Source organism: Rhinatrema bivittatum, chromosome 6 (genome assembly GCF_901001135.1).
Source record: "Rhinatrema bivittatum chromosome 6, aRhiBiv1.1, whole genome shotgun sequence".
NCBI classification, from domain to species: Eukaryota; Metazoa; Chordata; class Amphibia; order Gymnophiona; family Rhinatrematidae; genus Rhinatrema; species Rhinatrema bivittatum.
This window is the reverse complement of record NC_042620.1, coordinates 204,693,085-204,715,915: the sequence shown is the minus strand read 5'-3', so window position 1 is coordinate 204,715,915 and position 22,831 is coordinate 204,693,085. Positions and strand designations below refer to the sequence as shown.

Genomic DNA, 22,831 nt, shown 5'->3' with positions numbered 1-22,831 from the left:
CAATAGCAGCAACCAGCGCCTCCCAAATAGCCATGCGGCATCAGTGACAGTGGCAGCAGAGGAATGAGAGAGGCTCTGAGGTTGCTGGCAAAAGAAAGAGAGGGGGTCTGCCTTTAGTGTGCATGTGTATGAATGGGAGACTGCTTGGGGGTGTATGTGTGTGAATGTATGGGTGCCTGCCTGAGGGTGTCTCTGTGTATGAGAATGTATGGGTGTCTTCCTGGGGTTTGTATGTGTGAGAATAGGTGCCTGCCTGTGTGTGGTGTATGTGTGTGTGTGTGTGTGAGAATGAATTGGTGCCTGCCTGGGGGTCTGTGTGTGTGAGAATGAATTGGTGCCTGCCTGGGGGTCTGTGTGTGTGAGAATGAATTGGTGCCTGCCTGGGGGTCTGTGTGTGTGAGAATGAATTGGTGCTTGCCTGGGGGTCTGTTTGTGTGAGAATGAATGTGTGCATGCCTGGGGGATGGTGAGGGAGTGGTGTGAAAATGAATGGGAGCCTGCCTGGGGGCAGTTTCAGTGTGTGAGAATGACTGGGAGCTTGCCTGGGTGTGTGTGTTTGTGTGAGAATGATTGGGAACTTGCCTGGGTGTGTGTGTTTGTGTGTATGTGATGGAGCCAGAGAGAGTGAGAGCATGAGTGTGTATGAGAAAATCCAGGGGAGTAAGAGTTTGTGTGGGGGGGTGTGTGTGGAGGAGGAGAGAGTGTCTTAGAGCCTGAGAGTGTGTCAGTGTCTGTGAGAGCGATAAGTTATGGTGGGTATAAGAGCATGAATATGTATGTATGTGATCTCCTACGCTCGTGACGTCGGGGAACAGGAACCAAAATGGTGCCGGCGCCATTTTCTATCAACACGCCCGACGCCCGAGAGTGGAAGATCACAACAAGACCCCCCCCACTGGACCCCAGGTAATTTAAGACATTTTGGGGGGGTTCGGGAGAGTGGGGGATTTATTTTAAAGGGTCAGGGTGGGTTTTAGGGATGTTTTAGTTTGCTGGTTTTCCCGCCCTCCCCCTTCCCCTCCCTCTTCCCCCGATTTACGATTTTTGACGATAAATCGGGGGAATTCCTATTAAATATCGCCTCTAACTATTTTTGACGATTTAAAATATATCGGACGATATTTTAAATCGTCAAAAAACAATTCACATCCCTACCAAATATTCAAAATCTGTGTTCATCCCATCAAGCTCATATATCTCATTAAAGAGGTAAATTGAATAACACAATAACTTTGTTTTATTATTGTTATTCATAAATTAGAACAATAACATTAATCTTGGAATATTATATATTTTTAATATAAATGAGAGGTTTTCACAAGATAGGTTGTGTCGTGAAACATTTTATTATGTATATATTTAAGGAAACATACATAAATTGTCGAAATACATTTCGTTCGTTTAACCTTTAACCTCTGGTTTGCTAGTAGACTGAATTACTGTGTCCCGAAATTATGTTTGTCTAAAAAGTGTGTCACCAACATGAAAAGTTTGGAAAGCTCTGCCCTAGAGAATGTGATTCGAGGGAGAGATTGAAAAACCCCATGCAACTGTAAAACATGCCAATTGTCAAAAATAGCTTGTCGAATCCTGTGTGCCTGGGGAGAAAAAGGCAAAACACAAGTATACAAGGAAGAATTGTCATCAGAGGCAGAGGAGGGAAGAAATAACCACTCACGATGTGCAAACTTGGCACGTAAATAAGCCTTTCGGATACATGAGCAAAAAACGTTCAAAAAGATCTTTGGCATGTATCTCAAAATCAGCAGCAGTCATGCATAGCCTATGTAGTCGAATAAACTGACTAATTGGAAGATTGGCTTTAAAAGTCCGAGGATGAGCACTTTGAAAGTGAAGGTATGTATTAGAGCATACCGGTTTTCAGGTGAATATGGCTTAGTGGCATCCATTTTGGAGTCCGGGGCCTTTGCCTTTTCTTTGTCCTTTTTCACTGCCTTTGTAGCCATTGGAGGAGCTATATCGAGCAAAAAAGGGTCTCTCAGAGCAATCAGGGTTGTGATCTGAGATCTCTGGACACAAATTAGCCAAGTCAGTGCAGGAAAAATGCAGAAATATTAGAGTGATGGCTGGAGCTCGATCCTCCCACATCTTACTGAGCCCACCACATTACGTGACCCCCAATAGGATTCATTTTATTCGTGGGGCCCCTCAGTTCATTTCAGGGAGTCACAAATACAATGAATAGAGTCCCATTCAATGTCACAAATACAATGAATAGAGTCCCATTCGGAATACCCATTCGCTTAAAATGAATTCACATGCCTAGTATTGAATGTCCACTGTGACTCCAAGATCCTTTTCCTAGGTGATGACATCTGATATGGAATCCAGTATCGTGTAACTATAGTTTGGATGATTCTTCTCTGTTTACATCACTTTGCACTTGTCCACATTAAATTTCAGCTGCCATTTAGATGCCCTTGTTTCAATATGAGAAGAGGTGCTAGACCAGACGGCACGTGATCCCAGGACTCAGGAATTAGCAGAGGTCAAACTTGGGGATGGGGGAGGAGGAAGGAAGCATGTTAGAGCACGGTCAGGTAGCTTCAAATGATTGATGGGGATAGATAGGATATAAATACTGAAAAGGGGTGACAGTTGGTGGTGTGATGGGTTAGGATAAATATTACGGGAGATGAAAAGGGGACCGCTTGCAAGGGATCATGAGAAAGGAAGTTTAATGCCATATCCTACCCTGTCTTCTTGAAATCAGCAATACAAACTTGTACTATCTGAGGTGATGAGAATGTGCAGGAAGAAGGGATTCATGGACAAAATATATCGGGAGGGGTTACAAAATTGCTGGTAGTAATGGGGTGGAAGAGAAAGCCAGATGGGGAAGGTCTATGTAAAAGCAAGAGGTGGCAACGAGGGTAAAAAGAGCCAGAGATGGCATTAAGATGTTGGCAAGGCAGAGATAGTGATGGAGGGTAAGTGTGAGAAAGAGACAATGGTGGTGATGGTGGAAGAGAGGGTGAAAGAGGATCAGATCCAGAGACTGGATGAGGAATGGTTTAAGAAAGAGGGGTGATGTGGGGGAATTGGTGGTGACAGCTTTAAGAGGTGATGGGGGAAGTATTTATAATACAGAGTTAGAGAGAATATTGTGGGGTGAGAGAAGAGTATGCAAGAGAATGACATGGCATGAGAAATGAATCACAGAGAAGGTGATGGGGAGAAGGATGAAAGGAGATCATTAGGGTGAGGGAGACAAACTGTAGAGGATGAGAGAATGTGAAAGAAGGTCAGTAAAAGGAAATGGTTGAGAGAGAGAGAGTGAGACGTTCAATGTGGAGTTGTGAGTGGGGTGAATGTTGGGGGAAAAGGAACCAGATAGGAGAATGAAAGGGAGAGCAACCCAGTGAAGAGGAGATGGAGGGTGAGAGGAGGGGAGCGTTGTGGAAGTGAATTATTTGCTAGTGTGGCGCCCCTTAAGTCATCCACCAGATGATCTTAGGTCTCTGCTTAAAAACTACAGCCCTGTGAGCCATCCATCCTCTTCAGCCCCTCCCAACCTGGAGAACTGGGATTGGTTGCCTCAGCCTATGTACTACAGTTAGTTTAGTAGTCAGTGTGGTCTTTTGAGTTAGCCACAGAGCAGTGAGGATGCAGTTTTTATACCCCCTGGTGAGGCCTTCCTGCCTCATCAGGAAATGTAGTTTGGAGGAGATTTCTTACTGTGCACTCCTTGTGATAAGGGGAATGGAACAGCTCCCCTATGAGGAAAGACTAAAGAGGTTAGGACTTTTCAGCTTGGAGAAGAGGCGGCTGAAGGGGAATATGATAGAGGTGTTTAAAATCATGAGAGGTATAGAACAGGTAGACGTGAATCGGTTTTTTACTCTTTCGGATAATAGAAAGACTAGGGGGCACTCCATGAAGTTAGCATGTGGCACATTTAAAACTAATCGGAGAAAGTTCTTTTTCACTCAACGCACAATTAAACTCTGGAATTTGTTGCCAGAGGATGTGGTTAGTGCAGTTAGTATAGCTGTGTTTAAAAAAGGATTGGATAAGTTCTTGGAGGAGAAGTCCATTACCTGCTATTAATTAAGTTGACTTAGATAATAACCACCGCTATTACTAGCAACGGTAACATGGAATAGACTTAGTTTTTGGGTACTTGCCAGGTTCTTATGGCCTGGATTGGCCACTGTTGGAAACAGGATGCTGGGCTTGATGGACCCTTGGTCTAACTCAGTATGGCATGTTCTTATGATCTCCCTCATATTTTTTGCAGTGAGAGAGATTTTTGCTGGATTCCCTATGGGAACTCCCGTAAGGGGCTAAAGACCTGTGAGCTTCTTACTGTACTTCCTAGGTGAGGCAAGCACCAGTGACAGTACCTCCCGCGTGAGATTTTTGATGGCCAACACGTATCCTGATTTTTCAGAGGGGATACTTAAACTTTCATCTATTTCCTAGATGGGGCAATCACTAGTGATAGTTTAGCAGCAGTCACTGAGAAATGTTTGTGGCAAGCAAGTATTCAGATATTGTTTTGTGGGGAGATTTTTTAAGCCACCCTTCCCCATAAGGGCTCCAGGGCTGAGATAGCCTAGTTCCCGATTCCTAAGACTTTTCCTGCATGAGAAGTCACTGACACCAAGACTAAGGATCAAGATCTTTAGAGACCTCCCCTAAGATCCCCACCCTAGGAGACCAGGACAGGCAGGGTGACAATGAATAAACTGAACTAAGGCAGGACCTTTTCCTGCTTGAGGGGACGCTTCTAATAGGATTCCCATTTGGGAGAGTTTTGTTCACTTTAAAATCACCATGAGAAGCTTTACCTAGATACCTGAGATAAAGGACACCTACTTAGATGAAGAAAATGACCTCTGTATATCAATCAGTTGTAGTTTCACCTTTATGGATAAATGGACTTTAATTTAATTGCTAAAGAATCAGTAAACATTTAATTTAACATCCAATGCTTTGTCCTGCCTGGTTTGTCCCAGCATCTCACCCCTTGAGATGCAGCATCTAACACCACACAGGGAGAAACATACCATTGCTGGGCCACATTAAATTTTCTCTGATGGTAACTGTGCTGTTTGTACTAGGGATGTGAATCGGGCTTCGGACGATTGAAAATATCGTCGATATTTTCAAAATCGTCTGAAATCGGGGGCTCCCCCAAAACGATAGGAAAACCCCACGATATTGTTCGTGGGGGTTCTCTTATCGTTTTGGGGGAGGGCGGGAAAAATGGCACACAAAAATAACCCTAAACCTACCCCGACCCTTTAAAATTAATCACTTTGCTTCCCCCACCCTCCCGTCCCCCCAAAAAACATTTTACAGGTGCCTGGTGGTCCAGTGGGGGTCCCGGGAGTGATCTCCCGCTCCCAGGCCATCGGCTGCCACTAATCAAAATGGCGCCGATGGCCCTTTGCCCTTACCATGTGACAGGGTATCCGTGCCAAATTGGAGAAGTTTTTTACTCCTGTATTGTAGAAGATCGTCACGGGCAGAGAATTTGGCCCTTTTGAAGGGCCTCTTGATGGTTCTTACTGGGTATCCTCCCTCCCGAAATCTCTCGCTCAATACTTTGCTTTGTAGTAAAAAATCCGGTGGATCCGAACAAATTCTCCGAATACGGAAGAACTGTCCCACTGGTAGTCCTTCCTTGAACCGCCTGGGATGATGACTTTCAAATTTAAGGAGGTTATTTCTATCCGTGGGTTTCCTATAGACATCGCCAACTTATATGTCTCTAAATTCGAGGAAACAGTCGTATATCCTTCGCCTTTTTTAAAACTTGTCACACAGTGGTCGAGATATATAGACGATATCTTTTTCATCTGGAATGGCACTGAAAGTCAACTTCTTGAGTTTCATTCATGGCTTAACTCCTCCAGTGCACACCTTAAATTCTCCATGACATTTGATAGAGAAACACTGTCATTTCTGGATATCTTAATCTCCAAGAAATCACGCTCGATTCACACATCCCTCTTTAGGAAACCCTCTGGCAGGCGTAACTTGCACGCGCCGGCCAACCTCTGGCACGGCCCCGCCCCCGGGCTGCCCCAGGTCCAGTGCCCCGCCCACACCTCCACCCCTTCCCGCCCCTTTTTCAAAGCCCCGGGACATACGCACATCCCGGGGATTGCGCACGCCGCCGAGCCTATGCAAAATAGGCTCGGGGGCGCAGGGGCAGGTTTTCGGGGTTATGCACGTAACCCTTTGAAAATCTACCCCTTAGTCTATTCAAAAGAGTCACGGGGTTCACTGTGTCAAAGACTGAGGAGATATCTAACATAATCAGAAAATATGTTTGACTGTTATCAGTGCCTCTCAGCAAGGTGTCTTGTAGTGACACCAAAAGCGTTTCTGTGCGATATTACTTTCAGAATCCATATTGAGATGGAAAGAGAATATTATGTGTTTCTAAGTGATTAGAAAGTTGGTTATTTACCACTTTTTCTAAAATTTTAGACAGGCAAGGTAAATTCCAGATGGGTCTAAGATTAGCAGGATCCGAAAAGTTCAACTGAGGTTTTTTAAAAATGGGTTTTACTATTGCGCACTTGAGAAGATCAGGAAAAGAACCGTGGGTTAAGGAAAGGTTAACAATATCAGCAATGGTTCGAGCAATTATATTGAGGATTGTTTTTAAGAGTTTAATAGGAACTGAATCAATAGGATGTGTAGCTGTGTTCAATTTTTTTTTTTTATAATTCTTTCAATTTTGGCTGAAGAAATATTATTAAATGATGACCATTCAGTTTCTGGGTTGAATGGGAGCACTATCTGGTTTGATTCATCTAACTGATCCAAAAATGAAAAAAAAAAGAAACGGGGTCTCCAGAGGACTCTCAGGCCTCCACCCATCCCTCTTACCCAAACATTCCTGGGGGAGAAGGTGAAGACCATCTGTGGCACCCATCCAATGTTAACCACATTTATATCATCAAAATGATGAGGAGAGAAGCATGGCGGTACCCTCCAAGTACCAATGAGGAAGTAAGGAGAAATGAGGAGGAGTAAGAACTTTGTGCTGAGCAAGTGGACTAAAAGTTTGAACTATGGGACTACTTTATGATATCTAAATTGGGAGTAATTATCCTAGCCACCAAATTCTGAGAGGAAGCATCCAAACTCCCTCATTATTTGGAAAGGAGCAGGTGCCAAGAGCAAGATAAATAAGTAAAAACATATTAGTTTGAAATACAAAGTTACAGATTTATTAAAAGAACTAAAAATTGTAAATGGACTGAACATTTTTATCAATTTTCCATCTCTAATTAGTAAAAGTTAAGTGGCAAACCAGCAATTGCTTCTAGTGAGATTATTCTTGCTGTATATAAGTGACTTTAATGCTGAGTGGACTAGTGAAACATGCTAGAGCCCTAGGAAGTAATCTTTCCCCTTCCCTTGAATTGTCGTCAATAGATTTTACCCATATTAAGTGCACTTAAATGGCTTTTGAAAATTGCTATGACAATATGTTACATTTACACCTGTAAATCGAAAAATAGAGGTCATAAAACCCTCACCAGTCAGGATGATCTGAATATCCAAAAGGATATGGAGGAATGTAAGACATTAAATGTAAGACATTGATAAGACAGGCTAAGAGAGAATTTGAAAAGAAGTTGGCTGTAGAGGCAAAAACTCACAGTAAAAACTTTTTAAAATATATCCGAAGCAGAAAGCCTGTGAGGGAGTCGGTTGGACCGTTAGATGATTGAGGGGTTAAAGGGGCACTTAGAGAAGATAAGGCCATCGCGGAAAGATTAAATGATTTCTTTGCTTCGGTGTTTACTGAAGAGGACGTTGGGGAGGGTACCCGTAATAGAGAAAGTTTTCATGGGTAATGATTCAGATGCACTGAATCAAATCACGGTGAACCTAGAAGATGTGGGAGGCCTGATTGACAAATTGAAGAGTAGTAAATCACCCGGACCAGATGGTATACACCCCAGAGTTCTGAAAGAACTAAAAAATGATATTTCAGACCTATTAGTAAAAATTTGTAACTTATCATTAAAATCATCCATTGTACCTGAAGACTGGAGGATAGCAAATGTAACCCCAATATTTAAAAAGGGCTCCAGGGTCGATCCGGGAAACTACAGACCGGTTAGCCTGACTTCAGTGCCAGGGAAAATAGTGGAAAGTGTTCTAAACATCAAAATCACAGAACATATAGAAAGACATGGTTTAATGGAACAAAGTCAGCATGGCTTTACCCAGGGCAAGTCTTGCCTCACAAATCTGCTTCACTTTTTTGAAGGAGTTAATAAACATGTGGATAAAGGTGAACCGGTAGATATCGTATACTTGGATTTTCAGAAGGCGTTTGACAAAGTTCCTCATGAGAGGCTTCTAGGAAAAGTAAAAACTCATGGGATAGGTGGCGATGTCCTTTCATGAATTGCAAACTGGCTAAAAGACAGGAAACAGAGAGTAGGATTAAATGGACAATTTTCTTGTGGAAGGGAGTGGACAGTGGAGTGCCTCAGGGATCTGTATTGGGACCCTTACTTTTCAATATATTTATAAATGATCTGGAAAGAAATACGACGAGTGAGATAATCAAATTTGCAGATGACACAAAATTGTTCAGAGTAGTTAAATCACAAGCAGATTGTGGTAAATTGCAGGAAGACCTTGTCAGACTGGAAAATTGGGCATCCAAATGGCAGATGAAATTTAATGTGGATAAGTGCAAGGTGATGCATATAGGGAAAAATAACCCATGCTATAATTACACAATGTTGGGTTCCATATTAGGTGCTACAACCCAAGAAAGAGATCTAGGTGTCATAGTGGATAACACATTGAAATCGTCAGTTCAGTGTGCTGCGGCAGTCAAAAAAGCAAACAGAATGTTGGGAATTATTAGAAAGGGAATGGTGAATAAAACGGAAAATGTCATAATGCCTCTGTATCGCTCCATGGTGAGACCGCACCTTGAATACTGTGTACAATTCTGGTCGCCGCATCTCAAAAAAGATATAATTGCGATGGAGAAGGTACAGAGAAGGGCTACCAAAATGATAAGGGGAATGAAACAACTCCCCTATGAGGAAAGACTAAAGAGGTTAGGACTTTTCAGCTTGGAGAAGAGACAACTGAGGAGGGATATGATAGAGGTGTTTAAAATCATGAGAGGTCTAGAACGGGTAGATATGAATCGGTTATTTACTCTTTCGGATAGTAGAAAGACTAGGGGGCACTCCATGAATTTAGCATGAGGCACATTTAAAACTAATCGGACAAAGTTCTTTTTTACTCAACGCACAATTAAACTCTGGAATTTGTTGCCAGAGGATGTGGTTAGTGCAGTTAGTATAGCTGTGTTTAAAAAAGGATTGGATAAGTTCTTGGAGGAGAAGTCCATTACCTGCTATTAAGTTCACCTAGAGAATAGCCACTGCCATTAGCAATGGTAACATGGAATAGACTTAATTTTTGGGTACTTGCCAGGTTCTTGTGGCCTGGATTGGCCACTGTTGGAAGCAGGATGCTGGGCTTGATGGACCCTTGGTCTGACCCAGTATGGCATTTTCTTATGTTCTTATGTTCTTATGAATCATTGATCTCTGATGTAAATTTCAAATGAGGATTGCAAGTATTTAGCCAACTCAAAAATGACGTAAAACTCTCACAAGAGCCTCTCCATACTAGAAAAACGTCATCAATATAACGTTTCCATATCACCAATTGACCGGAGAATGGGTTCTGAGATAGCCAGTGATCTTAAAAAGTGTCCATATATAAATTCGCCAAATCGGGGGCCATGGTCACCCCCATAGCAGTCCCATGAATCTGTTGATAGAACTGATGATTAAAAGTGAAAAATTTTTCTTTTAAAGCAATCTCAAGAAGATGTAAAAAAAAGTGACTGGGAACACGGTGGGGACGCGGTCAGCGATCAAAATAAGTCTCTGAAATTTTGAGTGTTTCATCCTGAGGGATGGAGGTGTGGAGAGCCTCTACATCCAAAGTTGCCAGTTTAAGGTCTGTGGTATCAATAGTCAGCTGTTCCAAAAATAACACCATATCTGAGGAGTCCCGAATAAAGGTAGACATCTGTGGAATAAAAGGTGCCAAAAATCTGTCTATGAATCTTGATAGTGGTTCTAAAAGGGATCCACATCCTGAAACAATAGGACGGCCGGGTGGATGTTCCAAGTTCTTATGTATTTTGGGTAATGTGTAGAACACGGGAACCCGTGGATGAGATTTAATAAGAAACTTAGCTTCTTTAGCCGTCAAAAAACCAGATTTGGTGCCAGAATCTACTAATTTGGTGATAGTGGCTTGTAATCGTGTGGTAGGATCCTGATCTATAGGCTTATAAAAGCGAGTATCCTGTAATTGACGGAGAATCTCACGTTCATAGACAGTTCGATCTTGTAGAACAATTTTTCCACCTTTATCAGCCGGTTTTATAATTCAATTACCATCAACACGTAATTCCTCTATAGCATTCCTTTCGACACGAGTCAGATTGGAAAAGGATCTAGACTTAAAATTAGAGTCTTCATTTAAAGCAGAGATCTCTTTCGATATTAATTGATAAAATATCTTTAGTCCAGGATCTTCAGGGCCAGGTGGAGTCCAAGTTGAAGGATTTGAGATAATAGAAGAATCCACAGTGGATGGTTGTGAGTCAAAAAATAATCGTAATTTTAGAGTCTGGACAAAACGAAAAAATGCTACCTGCAGAGAGAAAGAGTCAGTCCGAGGAGTGGGCACAAATGAAAGCCCCCGTTCCAAAACTGATTTTTGAACGGGTGTAAGAGCTGTCAAAGAGAGATTCAGGGCTATGGATTCTTGTTGAACTGTGAACGAGTGACACGCGTGGATGTTTCGGATTGATCTTGATTGGTGGGAGGTGGATGTCGATGATATCGATTGGTGAATGGATGGCGAGAGCCTCGCACATTCTGTCCTAAAAAACCAGCTGGTTTTGATGAGGAAGCATTATCATTACGTCGAAAACGACTACGCTGGTCGTCATCACCAGAAGAATCGTCTCCACTCGAGTCAAAAGTGACATGTCTAGCAAACTTTTGACCATCATTATTGACCATCCAGGGGTAAACATACCCTTTATTATAGTCGCGTTCATCTCTATTAAGTTTTTCTAATTTAAACTTCATTAGATCAGCTCGAAATTTCTCAATCATCTGTTCGGTAGACTTTAATTGAGCAGAGAATTGATCCGGTTCAGTAATAGAGGCAAGTGTAGTTTTAGTTAATTCGATCTCATCTTGGATAGTTACAGATCTCATCTTGGATAGCGACAGAAGTAACTATCCAAGATGAGATCGAATTAACTAAAACTATTTGGAGATTCTTTGAAGGTACCGTAAGCTTTATGATCATAGTTAATTTCCATCTGGGTTAGTAGTTTAGATGCGGGAAATAAGGATGATTTTTTATCCTTTGTTATAGAATTGGATATCAACTGGTGCTATAATCAACATATGTAGGGTATGACGAGCCAAGAGCTGGTATTTGTGCGTGTGAAACAAGAGTAATAACATCCGTGACCGTGATATATATCGAATAAGTTGGTGGTAAGAATTGTAAAGTTTTTCGGGTTATGCATGTTAACGCGGTATTGGTCCTTGAGTATTTTGTGTATTATATGTTTATTGTAATTTTATTAATGTTTTAGATCCTTGTGAGGCTGATGAAGATATCAATGACGTCTGTTGGAAGTAATTAATCAGGAGGAAAAATAAATACTGTCTGGGAAAGTTATTCTGGATGTTGTTTGATGTTTAAGTCCATCCCTGAAGAAGCCCTTAAGATAAAACGGGCGAAACAAAGATCTTTGTTGGACATTAGGACGAACATCAGTGCTTTGTAAAATCTTTAGATATAGACATTATAAAGAATATTTCATGTTATTGATGAATATTGTTTTTAGATGTGTGTGTATGTGTGATGGATGAGTGTGCTAGAGAGATTTTAATGTTAGATAGGTAATTGGGATACATATTAATAAATGAAATTAATTGTTGGATATGTCCTCTTCTTGTGTACATTGTGTATTACAGTAAGGAAGAGGTAGTTTGTTTTTTGTTTTTGACCCTTGTGTGACTATACCAAGAATACAGCCAGCATTGAAGGACTAGCTGATAGCCTGATGACAAAGGGGGTCCATAGACCCAATTGGTAACAAAAAGGGTGCAAAGAGAATATTTCTTAATCCACTTTTTCTCTTCCACATAAAAAAATAAAGTCTACCCATTATAAAGGGAAAAGAAGAGAAGTAGGAACTCTAGGAATCCTGATTGCTGGCGTCCATTTGGCATTGCCATCTTGATTCTACCATGCTCTCTGCTTCCCCTGTCACTTCTTATGTTTTTACTTTAATAGAGGAAAGAAGATTTGATCAAAATGTTTCAGAACTTTTACCTTCATAATAGCCATATCCATAACTAGCAGTGATATACACTTGTACAGGTCTTAGCAGGAAGTACTGGTATGTCCTGTGTGGTAATGACATTTTTATTAGGGATATGCATTTGTTTCAAATGAATGTGACAAATGATTCCATTTTCAGTTAGTTATGAATAAAAACAAAAGAATATAGCCTCAGACAAAAATACCCCAAAAATTGCAGGTATTTTCCTATTCGTATATTTTAAATAAAAAAAGAACCTCTGGAAGAACTAGGTCTCTTCCTGGTCCCATTGCTGAGGCCTAGGCCCAGCTCCGAGGGTCTGATTCCTGTCACTGAAGCCTGAGCCTAGGCTTAGGCTGAACGATGGGTCCCAGCCCAAGGCCGGGTCCTGTTGCCAAGGCTTGTGTCTAGGCTTGATGCTGGGGCCCAGCTCAAGGTCAGACCCATTGCCGAGGCCCAAGCCTGATACTGGGGCCCAGCCCAAGGCTGGAACCCATTGTAGAGGCCTGGGCCCAAACATGACACCTACATTGTCTATATCATTTCAGGTAATTTTTAAAAATTAAACGAGAAAACCACACAAAATTTTAGTTTTTTACTTTTCTTGTTTTTAGTGCGCATTAACTTAAAATAGTACGCACTATCTCAAACAGTTCACACTAAATCAAATATTGTGCACTATTTCAAGTTATTGTATACTTTCAAGTTGGTATGCACTCATTTGAATTGATGCGCACTAAAAGCAAAACTTAAATTTTAAAACAAAACAAACTAAACGGAAATAAAACTAAATATTTTGCTGTGCACACCCATATAAATCATAACCATGTGACAGAGTTATGGTATAGAGAAAAGAGATAAATGATTATAACTAGTAAGCTTATTTTTAAGACACTCTGAAGCTGATATTTCAAAATAATAGCTGAGCACCTGACACAGGTGCCTAAATTTTAGGTACCTAAAGTTCAGCGAAATTTCATCTGAACTTAGGAACCAAAGTTTTGGGCTTCAAATAGGTGCCCTTGGGAACCTAAACCTGAGGCAACTACATTTATGACTACTATTCAGTTGCCTAAATTTAGGAGCTCGTGGGCAGAGTGGGGATTTTGTATAGGGAGATCCAGGCCCTAACTCCTTAAGTTAGGTGCCTACATCTTTTCAGGATTGGCTTTTATGGACCTGATATACTGTATTAACATCTTCCAGTTTTGAGTCTGTGCGATGCGGTGATCCTTTCTCTGAAGGATATAACTTTTCTGAGTTACTGTCTGTGTCTGTAGGACAGTAGCTACTAAACCTGTTCTGGAAACACACTTAAACCAGTCTGGTTTTCAGGATATCAGTAATGAATATGCTTGAGCTATAGTTGCATGCAGTGGAGATCCAGTGCATGCAAAGCTATCTGGAAAACAAAACCAGTTAGGTGAGCCTCCAGGACAGGGTTGGAAACTATGGTCCTATAGACACAGATATTCTGTGATATTCTGATCCAGCCAGGACAGGATTGGAAAACTAGGATATGAGGATTCTGAGTCGCTCCCACTGAGTCTGAATAGCTGTCTTTATATCTCTAATATATATGAAGATTCTGAGCGACTGTTTCCTTTATTTCATGGCAGGGTGATGAAGACTGGCTCCTTGGAATGGTATTATGACCATGTCAGATCCCGTTTTAAGCATTTTGGGAGTGCAAAAGTAATGCGCTCTCTGTATGGAAGGCTGCAGCATGGAGAGAACATGGGTACGGATATGAAATGTGACTCAGCTTTTTCTCTTTTTTTTTTAATTGGGTATGACAGCGGAGGTGGGGTGGGAAGGAGAATTGGATTCAGCCAGCCCTGGGCCCCGACGTTTACGGTCTGGGGCGCTGATACGTCGACATTAGGGAAAAAAACACAGGACTGCTTCTATGGCCTAGTCCAAAAGCAAAGCATTTCAAGCAGCATTATCTGAATTATCAAAAAGGTTGCTCACCCCGTAAAAATGTTGTTAGCAGTAATTTTATTATGGATTTGACAGTTGCTTGGTTTTAATTGTAAATATTACTATGTTTAACATAAGGCTTGAGGTAACTAGCACAGAGCAGCAGTTACTACCAAAAGAAACTTGCTGGGCAGACTAGTTGGACCATTTGGTTTTTTTATGCTTTCATTACTATGTTACTATGTAAGTATTCACTAACATAAGTTAGACTTTGGTAATTTGATATTTTAATTTATTTTAAAATATATATTTGTTAATCGCTTTACAGATTTCAATAAATTGCCCAAGGTCATTTTGAGTATTAGAACATAAAAATATAGGAACATAAGGCCCATAATGGGTCAGACCAAGGATCCATCAAGCCCAGTATCCTGTTTCACGCATATCCAGCATAGCACTCTGCTTCAACGGCAGGGGGAATGAAGAAAAGTGGATCTATATACAGACAACAACCAACAAGGACTGAATTACATAGTCTGGGTAAACAAATAAGCATGGGTGTAGCTTGCTTATTGTGGCGGTTACTACCCCTAACTAATTAAGCTAGATATTGCAATTAGATGCAGTTCCAACACTGCTCTCTACATTAATGGTGGGGGTAGAAGGGAAATAGAACCAAAAAGTTACTAAGAGCCAAGAGTAACAGATAAGTATGAGAAAAAAAAAAGTGTGAAACTTGCTGGGCAGACTGGATGGGCCGTTTGGTGGTCTTCTGCCGTCATTTCTATGTTTCTATGTTTCATTTCTATGTTTCCAACAGTGGCCAATCCTGGTCACAAGTACCCAGCAGGATCCCAAGGGATAGATAGATTCCAAGATGCTTATTCCAAGAATAAGCAGTGGATATCTGCAACTCCACCTTAATAATGATTTATGGACTTTTCTTCCAGGAACTTGCCTAAACTGTTTTTAAATGCAACAAAACTAATGGCTTTCACCACATCCCCTGGCAATGAATTCCATAGCTTAATTATTTAGAATGATCCCTGGCCTATGCTATCAAACTATGTAAATATGTCATGTAGAGTTATTGGGAAGGGTGCCATGGGCTTTTGTCAGTGAGTAGACAAAATAATAGTATACTATCTGATGATACGCAGTGTGTATCCTGTTAGCAGGGCTGACATTTGGGGTGTGCAACATGTGCAATCAGAGAAGGTGCCAGGCACTAGGGGGTGCCAGCTCCCATCCTGATGAGGCTTCTAGGCTAAAGAAAGAGCTGCCATTCCTTTTCTGACAGTGCCTGCAGGGCAAAGAAGAGCTGCTGCCCTATGCTTCCCCTTCCCCCATAACCCATAGGGCTGAAGTGTTCTGGTACTGCTTGTCTCTATTTTGTTTTAAATTAATTTTATTATTTTATCTTGTGCTGTTCATTTTATTATATTATGCTTGTTTATTACATCATGTTAATTTTACTTAATTATACATCACATTGATTTACCTCTGTAAGATTTGAGATTCATCAAGTATTAAATAAACTAAACTAAACTAAAAACATACTCTTTCTCTCGACAGGGAGTCTTGGATTTTCAGATGGGCTTAACATTAGTAGAGGAAAAGTAACAGCTTAAGCCTCATTTAAGGAGTAGTTCCTGGGGTCCTGAATAGGACACTGGCCCAGGGCTTACATTTAAAACCGTCCCTATGATATATGGAGAAAGTTACGCACCTATGTTGTGTTTACTTGAAAGTTAATACAGAGTGATGGCATTTCTGGAAGTGGAGTTGGGGAAAGTTTGCACTTATGAACATACTTTTGGATTTAAAAAAATATGCATGCAAATTTTCACAGGAAGTTTGTTCAGACATTGTAGCAAGTATAACTTGTATGGGTAGATTTGGTGGGATAATTTTCAAAGTGGACTTATGCATGTAAATTTGAAAATTGGCATGATTTATATGCATATTTGCTAGCTGACTTAAGTGTGATGTTATAAAATTACCCCTTGAAGTTTATCTGAATTTTGTTCTTCAGTTTACCAGCAGGTGGTAGTACTGGACTGTTCTGATGGCTTTCAAACAGAAAAACATCAATGCCAGTGTCACATTGTATAGACAGCAAGAAAGCTGACTGACTTAATGCATATTTGGACCAATACAGTACAGTGCGCTCCGAGGGTTAACAGTGCGCTCCGATGGAGCGCACTGTTAACCCTCTATTAGACGCGCGTTTTCGACACGCTAGGGTTACCCCTTATTCAGTAAGGGGCCGAAAACGCACGTCCAACACCCCCACCCCCCGAACCTAATAGCACCCGCAACATGCAAATGCATGTTGATGGCCCTATTAGGTATTCCCGAGCAATTCAGAAAACAAAATGTGCAGCCAAGCCGCACATTTTGCTTTCAGAAATTAGCGCCTACCCAAAGGTCGGCGCTAATTTCTTCAGGCACTGGGAACGTGCACAGAAAAGCAGTAAAAACTGCTTTTCTGTGCACCCTCTGACTTAATATCATGGCGATATTAAGTCAGAGGTCCCGAAAGTTGCCAAAAGTGTAAAAAAAAAAAATTTGAAGTCTGCCCGCAGCTCGCGGGTCAAAAACCGGACGCTCAATTTCGCCGGCGTCCGGTTTCCAAACCCATGGCTGTCAGCGGGCTCGAGAACCAACGCCGGCAAAATTGAGCGTCGGCTGTCAAACCTGCTGACAACCACCGCTCCGGTCCAAAAGGAGCATCCCTAGCGCCTCCTTTTGCCTGTTTTTACCGCCAGGCCTAATTTGCATAGTGAATCGCACGCTCTCCTGCGGACTTTACTGTATCGGCCTGATTGTGAGTGCACAGTATAGAGCTATCACATATACAATATTTACTCTTCAGGGTATAAAAAGAACAAAAACATGTATATGCTATTGTATTAAAAAAAATACATAGCTTTCAGTAGTAGATTAAAAGTAACTTTTAAATAAAAGCTGCTATATGGCTATTTGGGAACAGAACACTTTTCAACCTGATACTATAAAAGTGACGATTATCTGTAATTATAATATTGATGGGTGAACCTTGGATATCGCAGATAATAAACATATAAATATATAAATAAGCAGATAAATAAATGTCAGTGGGAGATTATTTTCAATTGGAAGTTGTGCCTGATGGTTGCTTTGTAGATACCTGATGAAAGCTGGATGGGTTCCTTCCAAATTGCCCTCATGTTGAAAGCAACATCCTCATTTTAAGTCACCTACTTCCCCCAACTCGACTTCAGGGAATTCTTTGACCTAATAAGTATTAAGGGGGTAATTTTGTAACATAACACATACATTTTGAATCAATTTTGTACATACTTTATACCAATTTTAAAAGGGAAAGTATGAGCATAGTTTCCTACTGAAAATTATCACTCCAATACTATCTGCATACTCTTGCGCTCGGGGGTGGAGCCCTTGCCCTGGAACAGCGCATGGACTGCCACAGGGGGCGGAGCACACTAGGAGACAGTGGCTAGGATGAGCTTCACCACTGGAAGCCCGAGGTCCCCCCGGGAGGAGCGCATAGGGACACGGGCCGCTTGGACTTAGGTGGGCCTCGCAGGGTCTCCTGGGAAGATGGAAGTCCGGTGTGCCCACAGGCAGAAGGGGAGCGCTGTAGGTTTTGAGACTGAAGACAGGAGACAGCAGAGAGAACCAGAACAGAGATGGTGAAGACAAGGCTAGGAACAGAGCCAGGAACTAAGACGTGGTCAGGCAAGCAAGGTCAAGTCCAGGTATCAGTCCGAGGAGTGGTCAACGAAACAAGGGTCAAGAGCCAGAGGTCCAACGGGTTCTAGAACAAGCTGAGGTCTTGGGCAAGCGGCAGGCAGGCAGGTCAGGAACAGGCTGAGGTCTTTGGCAGGCAGCAGGCAGGTCAGGGACAAGTTGAGGTCTTTGGCAGGCAGGTCAGGAACAGGCTGAGGTCTTTACCAGAAGGCAGTCCAAGGTAAGACCAGGGAGACGAACAAGCAGGACTAGGAATCAGGAACAATAGGAACAGAACTGGAACGAAGGATCCTGGAACAGACTAGGAACAAGCAAGCAGGAACATGCAGTGACAATGTCAGGAACAAAACGACCCGATTGCCAAGGCAAGGAAGTGAAGGCGATCACTTCCTTATATCGGGGATTCAATCAGGATGCGCCGCAGAGCTAGGCCCCGCCCTGGTTCCTACTTCAGTGTGGCTGGTCCGTGTGCGAGCGCCTGGGGGCGTGATTAGACAGGCTGATGGCGCCGGCGTGAGGCCTGGCGCGTCGCAGGAGGCCCGGCGGCCATCACTGCGGGACGCCGCAGCCTCACTGGGCTAGCTAGGGCCACGAGGGAGGCAGCGCTGGAACTTGGCACGGGGGCCTGGAGGTGAGCAGTCCCGTCCGCGGGACGTCCGTGGGCGGGGCGCGTAACATGTACAATACACCTGCTAATTTGAGTGCAGAGTTTTTATGGAAAAATTTACAGGTACACTTTTGAAAATGCAAAAGTATATGTGTCAGTGTAAACCCCTCCCCCACCCTGCTCCTGGGAATGCTTCCGCTCACTGCAGGTAAACTTAGGCTCATGCGAGACACACGTGTGTAACTTTACCCACATATCGGGCAGGCAATTTTGTAAAGGGCCATTTCCCCGGGTAAAGCACTGTTCTACCTGCGGAAAGGGCTTTGCAAATTACCCTTCCCATAAAATGATAAAAACTAACAGCTTTTCCTCAGAAGAATATGGCAAAAAGAAAGAGGAAAACAAACACCATCAATTTACAAAAAAAGAGATTAAAATACGTAAACATTTCACATTTGTTGACATTTTATATTCTTTAAAAAGAAATTTGCTGGGGCTGGTCCTGTGGGATGGTCTGGCCTCAGCACACGGTGGGCTCAGGTCCGCGGATGGATTGGAAGATTAGCCACCACTATTTTGGCAGCCCTTGGTGGCAGAACAGCAGCATTGAGACTGCACCTCAGAAGATGTGCTCATCCAGCTCTTAGATAACCATGTGCATGCCTGTCAGGGAACGGGAGTTTGAAGCTATGAGGTGACAATGGAGACGAAGACCACAAAAAAATTGCTAGAGAAGAATCAAGCTTGCTTTAGTGCTATGGAAAAGGTCCTTTTGTTTCATTATTATATATACAAAGAAAACAAGGGATGTGGATAATTCGGCTGCAGGCTGTCTAGTGCTTTACAAGTTTTACTATTGTTACAGTTCCATGTTTCTTTGTGTGCGTTGTAGGTCTCCAGGACAGAGTGTACAGTTTGCCAAACATCATCAGTAAGTCATTTTAAATTCTAATGACCATTGTGTGAATAATCTCTTCTGAGCTGGAAATGGGGACCTAGAGCTCCTTCCCCTTAGGGCTGGTAGCTTATAAACGGGCACCCATGTGCGCGCGTTTGCTGGGTCGCGCTAAGGGACATGGCTATCCTATAACCTGCGCGCGCAATTTTAAGTGGGCGGGCACGTGTGTTCAAATTCTGCTTTCACCATGTAAATGGGGGGGATTTTAAAAATAGTCATTAACCAGGTCGTTCCCAGGTCTCCCAGCCAAGGGATAGGACTTCCAACCCCCGCCAGTTTAATAGCCTTGTTGTCACCAGCCCTTAAAACTCCACTGACTAGCCTAGAATTTTTTATTACCTGCGCACCATCCATAGCAGTAGTAAAGTTACGCTGCAGGGGAACCTGGTGTGCGCCCGCACGCGTATTTACGCGCACATCTCTTGACTTTCCCCGACACACCCTGCCCTGCCCAGACCTCGCCCATCCCCCACCCCTTTCTCAAAGCTTTTGACTTGTGCATGTAGGGAGAGATGGCACACGTACATGGGTGGCTTTTAAAATCCACTTGGCATTTGCCAGCTCGACTTGTGCACGCATCTCCCAATTTTGGCGCACGTAGTGCTTTTAAAATTCACCTTTAAGAGTGTAATTTTCAGAGGGACTTCTCTGGGTAAAATAATGGGTTTTTTTTGACAAAAAAATGGCTCCTTAGAAAACTGTGTACTCTGATACACAAGTACAATTATGCGCATACACTCTGTATTCACATACTTTTACGTGCATAGGTGAGAGGCATTCCAGGGGTGGAGTTTGGGTGTGATTGAGACTTACGCACATACTTTTTGATTTTAAAAAAGTATAAAATGAATTTTAATTCCCCACGCGCGGGCATCCATGTGTCGACGTGCACGTTATAAAATTGGCTTCCCACATGCACGTTCGATTTTATATCGGTGCGCATGCAAGGGGGGCAATTTTATTACATGCAAGCGGCGACGTTATAGGGCCTTTTCCCAGTTCCCTGCCAGACTGCTCCAATAAAGGGGTTTAGGAGGTTCCTTTAGTGAGGTGGACTGGAAGGGAAAATCCTAAAACCCCTTTCTACTCTGCCTGCCTTTTCCCCTATCCTCTCCGACCCCTAAAACCCCTCTACCTAGGTTTTTTTTTTATTGCGATACTTATCTGCTCTCCAGAGCAGCAGTAGTTTGCTCAGGCCAGCCGGCTGCCAGTGTGCGCTTCATCAGGACAGTGCCTAAAGGCGCTGTCCCGGTCCGCCCAGGGCCCACTCAGACCCCACCCCCAGCCGTCCCCAGCCCACCCCTTTTTTCAATGCAGGTTCTTCCGTGCATACCAGGATACACACGTGTGGCCACAACTGCAGCCCAGCCATGCGTATATCTCCCATTTTTATGCTTGCTGGCATTGTAAAATTTGCCGGTTTGCTTATAAATTCTCTCAGCAGAGCTACGTATGCTAAATAGTAGGTGCAATTGTGTGTTCATAGTTTTGCCAGGATGATTTTCAAAGCAGAGTTATGCATGTAATTTCATTTTCAAAAGTCGTATAACTTATGTGCATACTTGCCAGTTAACTTATGGGTGATGTTAAAAAAATTACCCCTTAAATATGTTAGAAACTATGAGGTCAATTTTCAAAAGGTTTAGGTGCCTAACTTTGGGAGTTAGGTCCTAAACTAGCTCTTTTGAAAATGTATTAGGGCTGAGTACCTAAATGTAGGCTCCTGTTTTCAGTAGATCCTAAAAAGTGGGTGACCACAGGGACAGAGTTAGGGTGGTGAAGAAAAATCAGGTGCATGCACTGATTTTCAGCACTAGCCAACTTAGAATCCTAAATGTAGACAAAAGAATAGTAGCCCTAAATGTAGGATCCCTAAATTTAAATGAATTTTTAGGTAAAAATTTAGGCCCCTAAGTTTGACTAAAAATAGGTGCCTAACATTATTTATTTATTTATTACACACTTTTTAAAAAATTCTAAGCAAGTTGCAAAAACAATTACAATGCATAATATTAAAAAATATTCCAAACCACGTCCAGATTCACAAAAAAACAACCCTACAACCTTCCAAGATCAAATAAAAAAAAAATAAATAAAAAAATAAAACCAAAATCAATTTAGACGGCTGACTGAAATGTCCCGGTTAAATTAGCCAGGTAGGTGCATCTGGCTAACTTAACCGGGACACTCACAGATAGACAGTTTCAAACAATATTCACATAATACAACTAATACATAATCCAACCAATCCCCATCTTTAATTCCCTTTCATCAAAATTGATTCTTCAAAAATCTGACATTTTAAAAGAGAAAAAAATAACCAAAAAACCCTGATGCTATCAGAATACCTGCCAAAAAACCTTCACCCTGCAAACACAGTGATTGGTTAGGAATATAGAAAAGAATCTCATCCTAAAGTTATTGGGGACCAATCTCTCCCAAAGTCTTAAAAGCCATTGGGGTAGATTTTAAAAGCCTTGCGCGCGTAAATCCTGTCGACAGTCGGGGGGGGGGGGGTGTCCTGGGGCATGTCCGGGGTCAGGGGGTGGGTCCGGGGGCGTGGCGATGGTTCGGGGGCGGGCCGGAGGCGGTCCCGAGTCCTCCGGCACTGCGGCCTGTGCCGGGGGATGGTGAGTCGGCTCGCGCAAGTTAAGTCTGCCTCGGGCAAGCGTAACTTGTGCAACAAAGGTAGGGGGGATTTGAGTAGGGCTGGGGGGTGGGATAGATAGGGGAAGGGAGGGGAAGTTGGGGGAAGGCGGAAGGAAAGTTCCCTCCGAGGCCGCTCTGATTTCGGAGCGGCCTCGGAGGGAACGGAGGCAGCCTGCGCGGCTCGGCGCGCGCAGGCTGCCGATTTTGCACAGCCTTGCGCGCACCGCCCCCGGATTTTAAAAGATACACGTGGCTACGCATGTATCTTTTAAAATCCGGCGTACTTTTGTTTGTGCCGGTTGCGCGTACAATTTTAAAATCTGGCCCATACTGAATATCTTAAACTTGGGCTCACCAACTCACTAGTAGCAAATGCAAATCTTCCATCATTTAGGACATTTTTTCCCTTATGTGCACCCCAGAGAGAATCCTAGCCACAGCATTTATAATCTGCAGTTGTAAATAAATAAATAAATAAAGATTTTTGAGAAATACCATAATATGGAGCATTACAATAGTCCAATTGCAAGCCTCCTGA

At 42.6% G+C, this 22,831-nt stretch overlaps 1 protein-coding gene across 9 annotated transcripts in view; it reads left to right on the top strand.

Moving 5' to 3' along the window:
- The window catches only part of MLPH (melanophilin), a 329,932-nt gene that overhangs the window by 121,011 nt on the left and 186,090 nt on the right, over positions 1-22,831 (top strand). For all 9 annotated transcript variants that reach the window (XM_029606456.1, XM_029606455.1, XM_029606454.1 and 6 more), the window contains 2 exons: positions 14,020-14,141; positions 19,579-19,617. In XM_029606456.1, the coding sequence (XP_029462316.1) occupies positions 14,020-14,141; positions 19,579-19,617 (161 nt within the window). The remainder of the gene's footprint in view (positions 1-14,019; positions 14,142-19,578; positions 19,618-22,831) is intronic.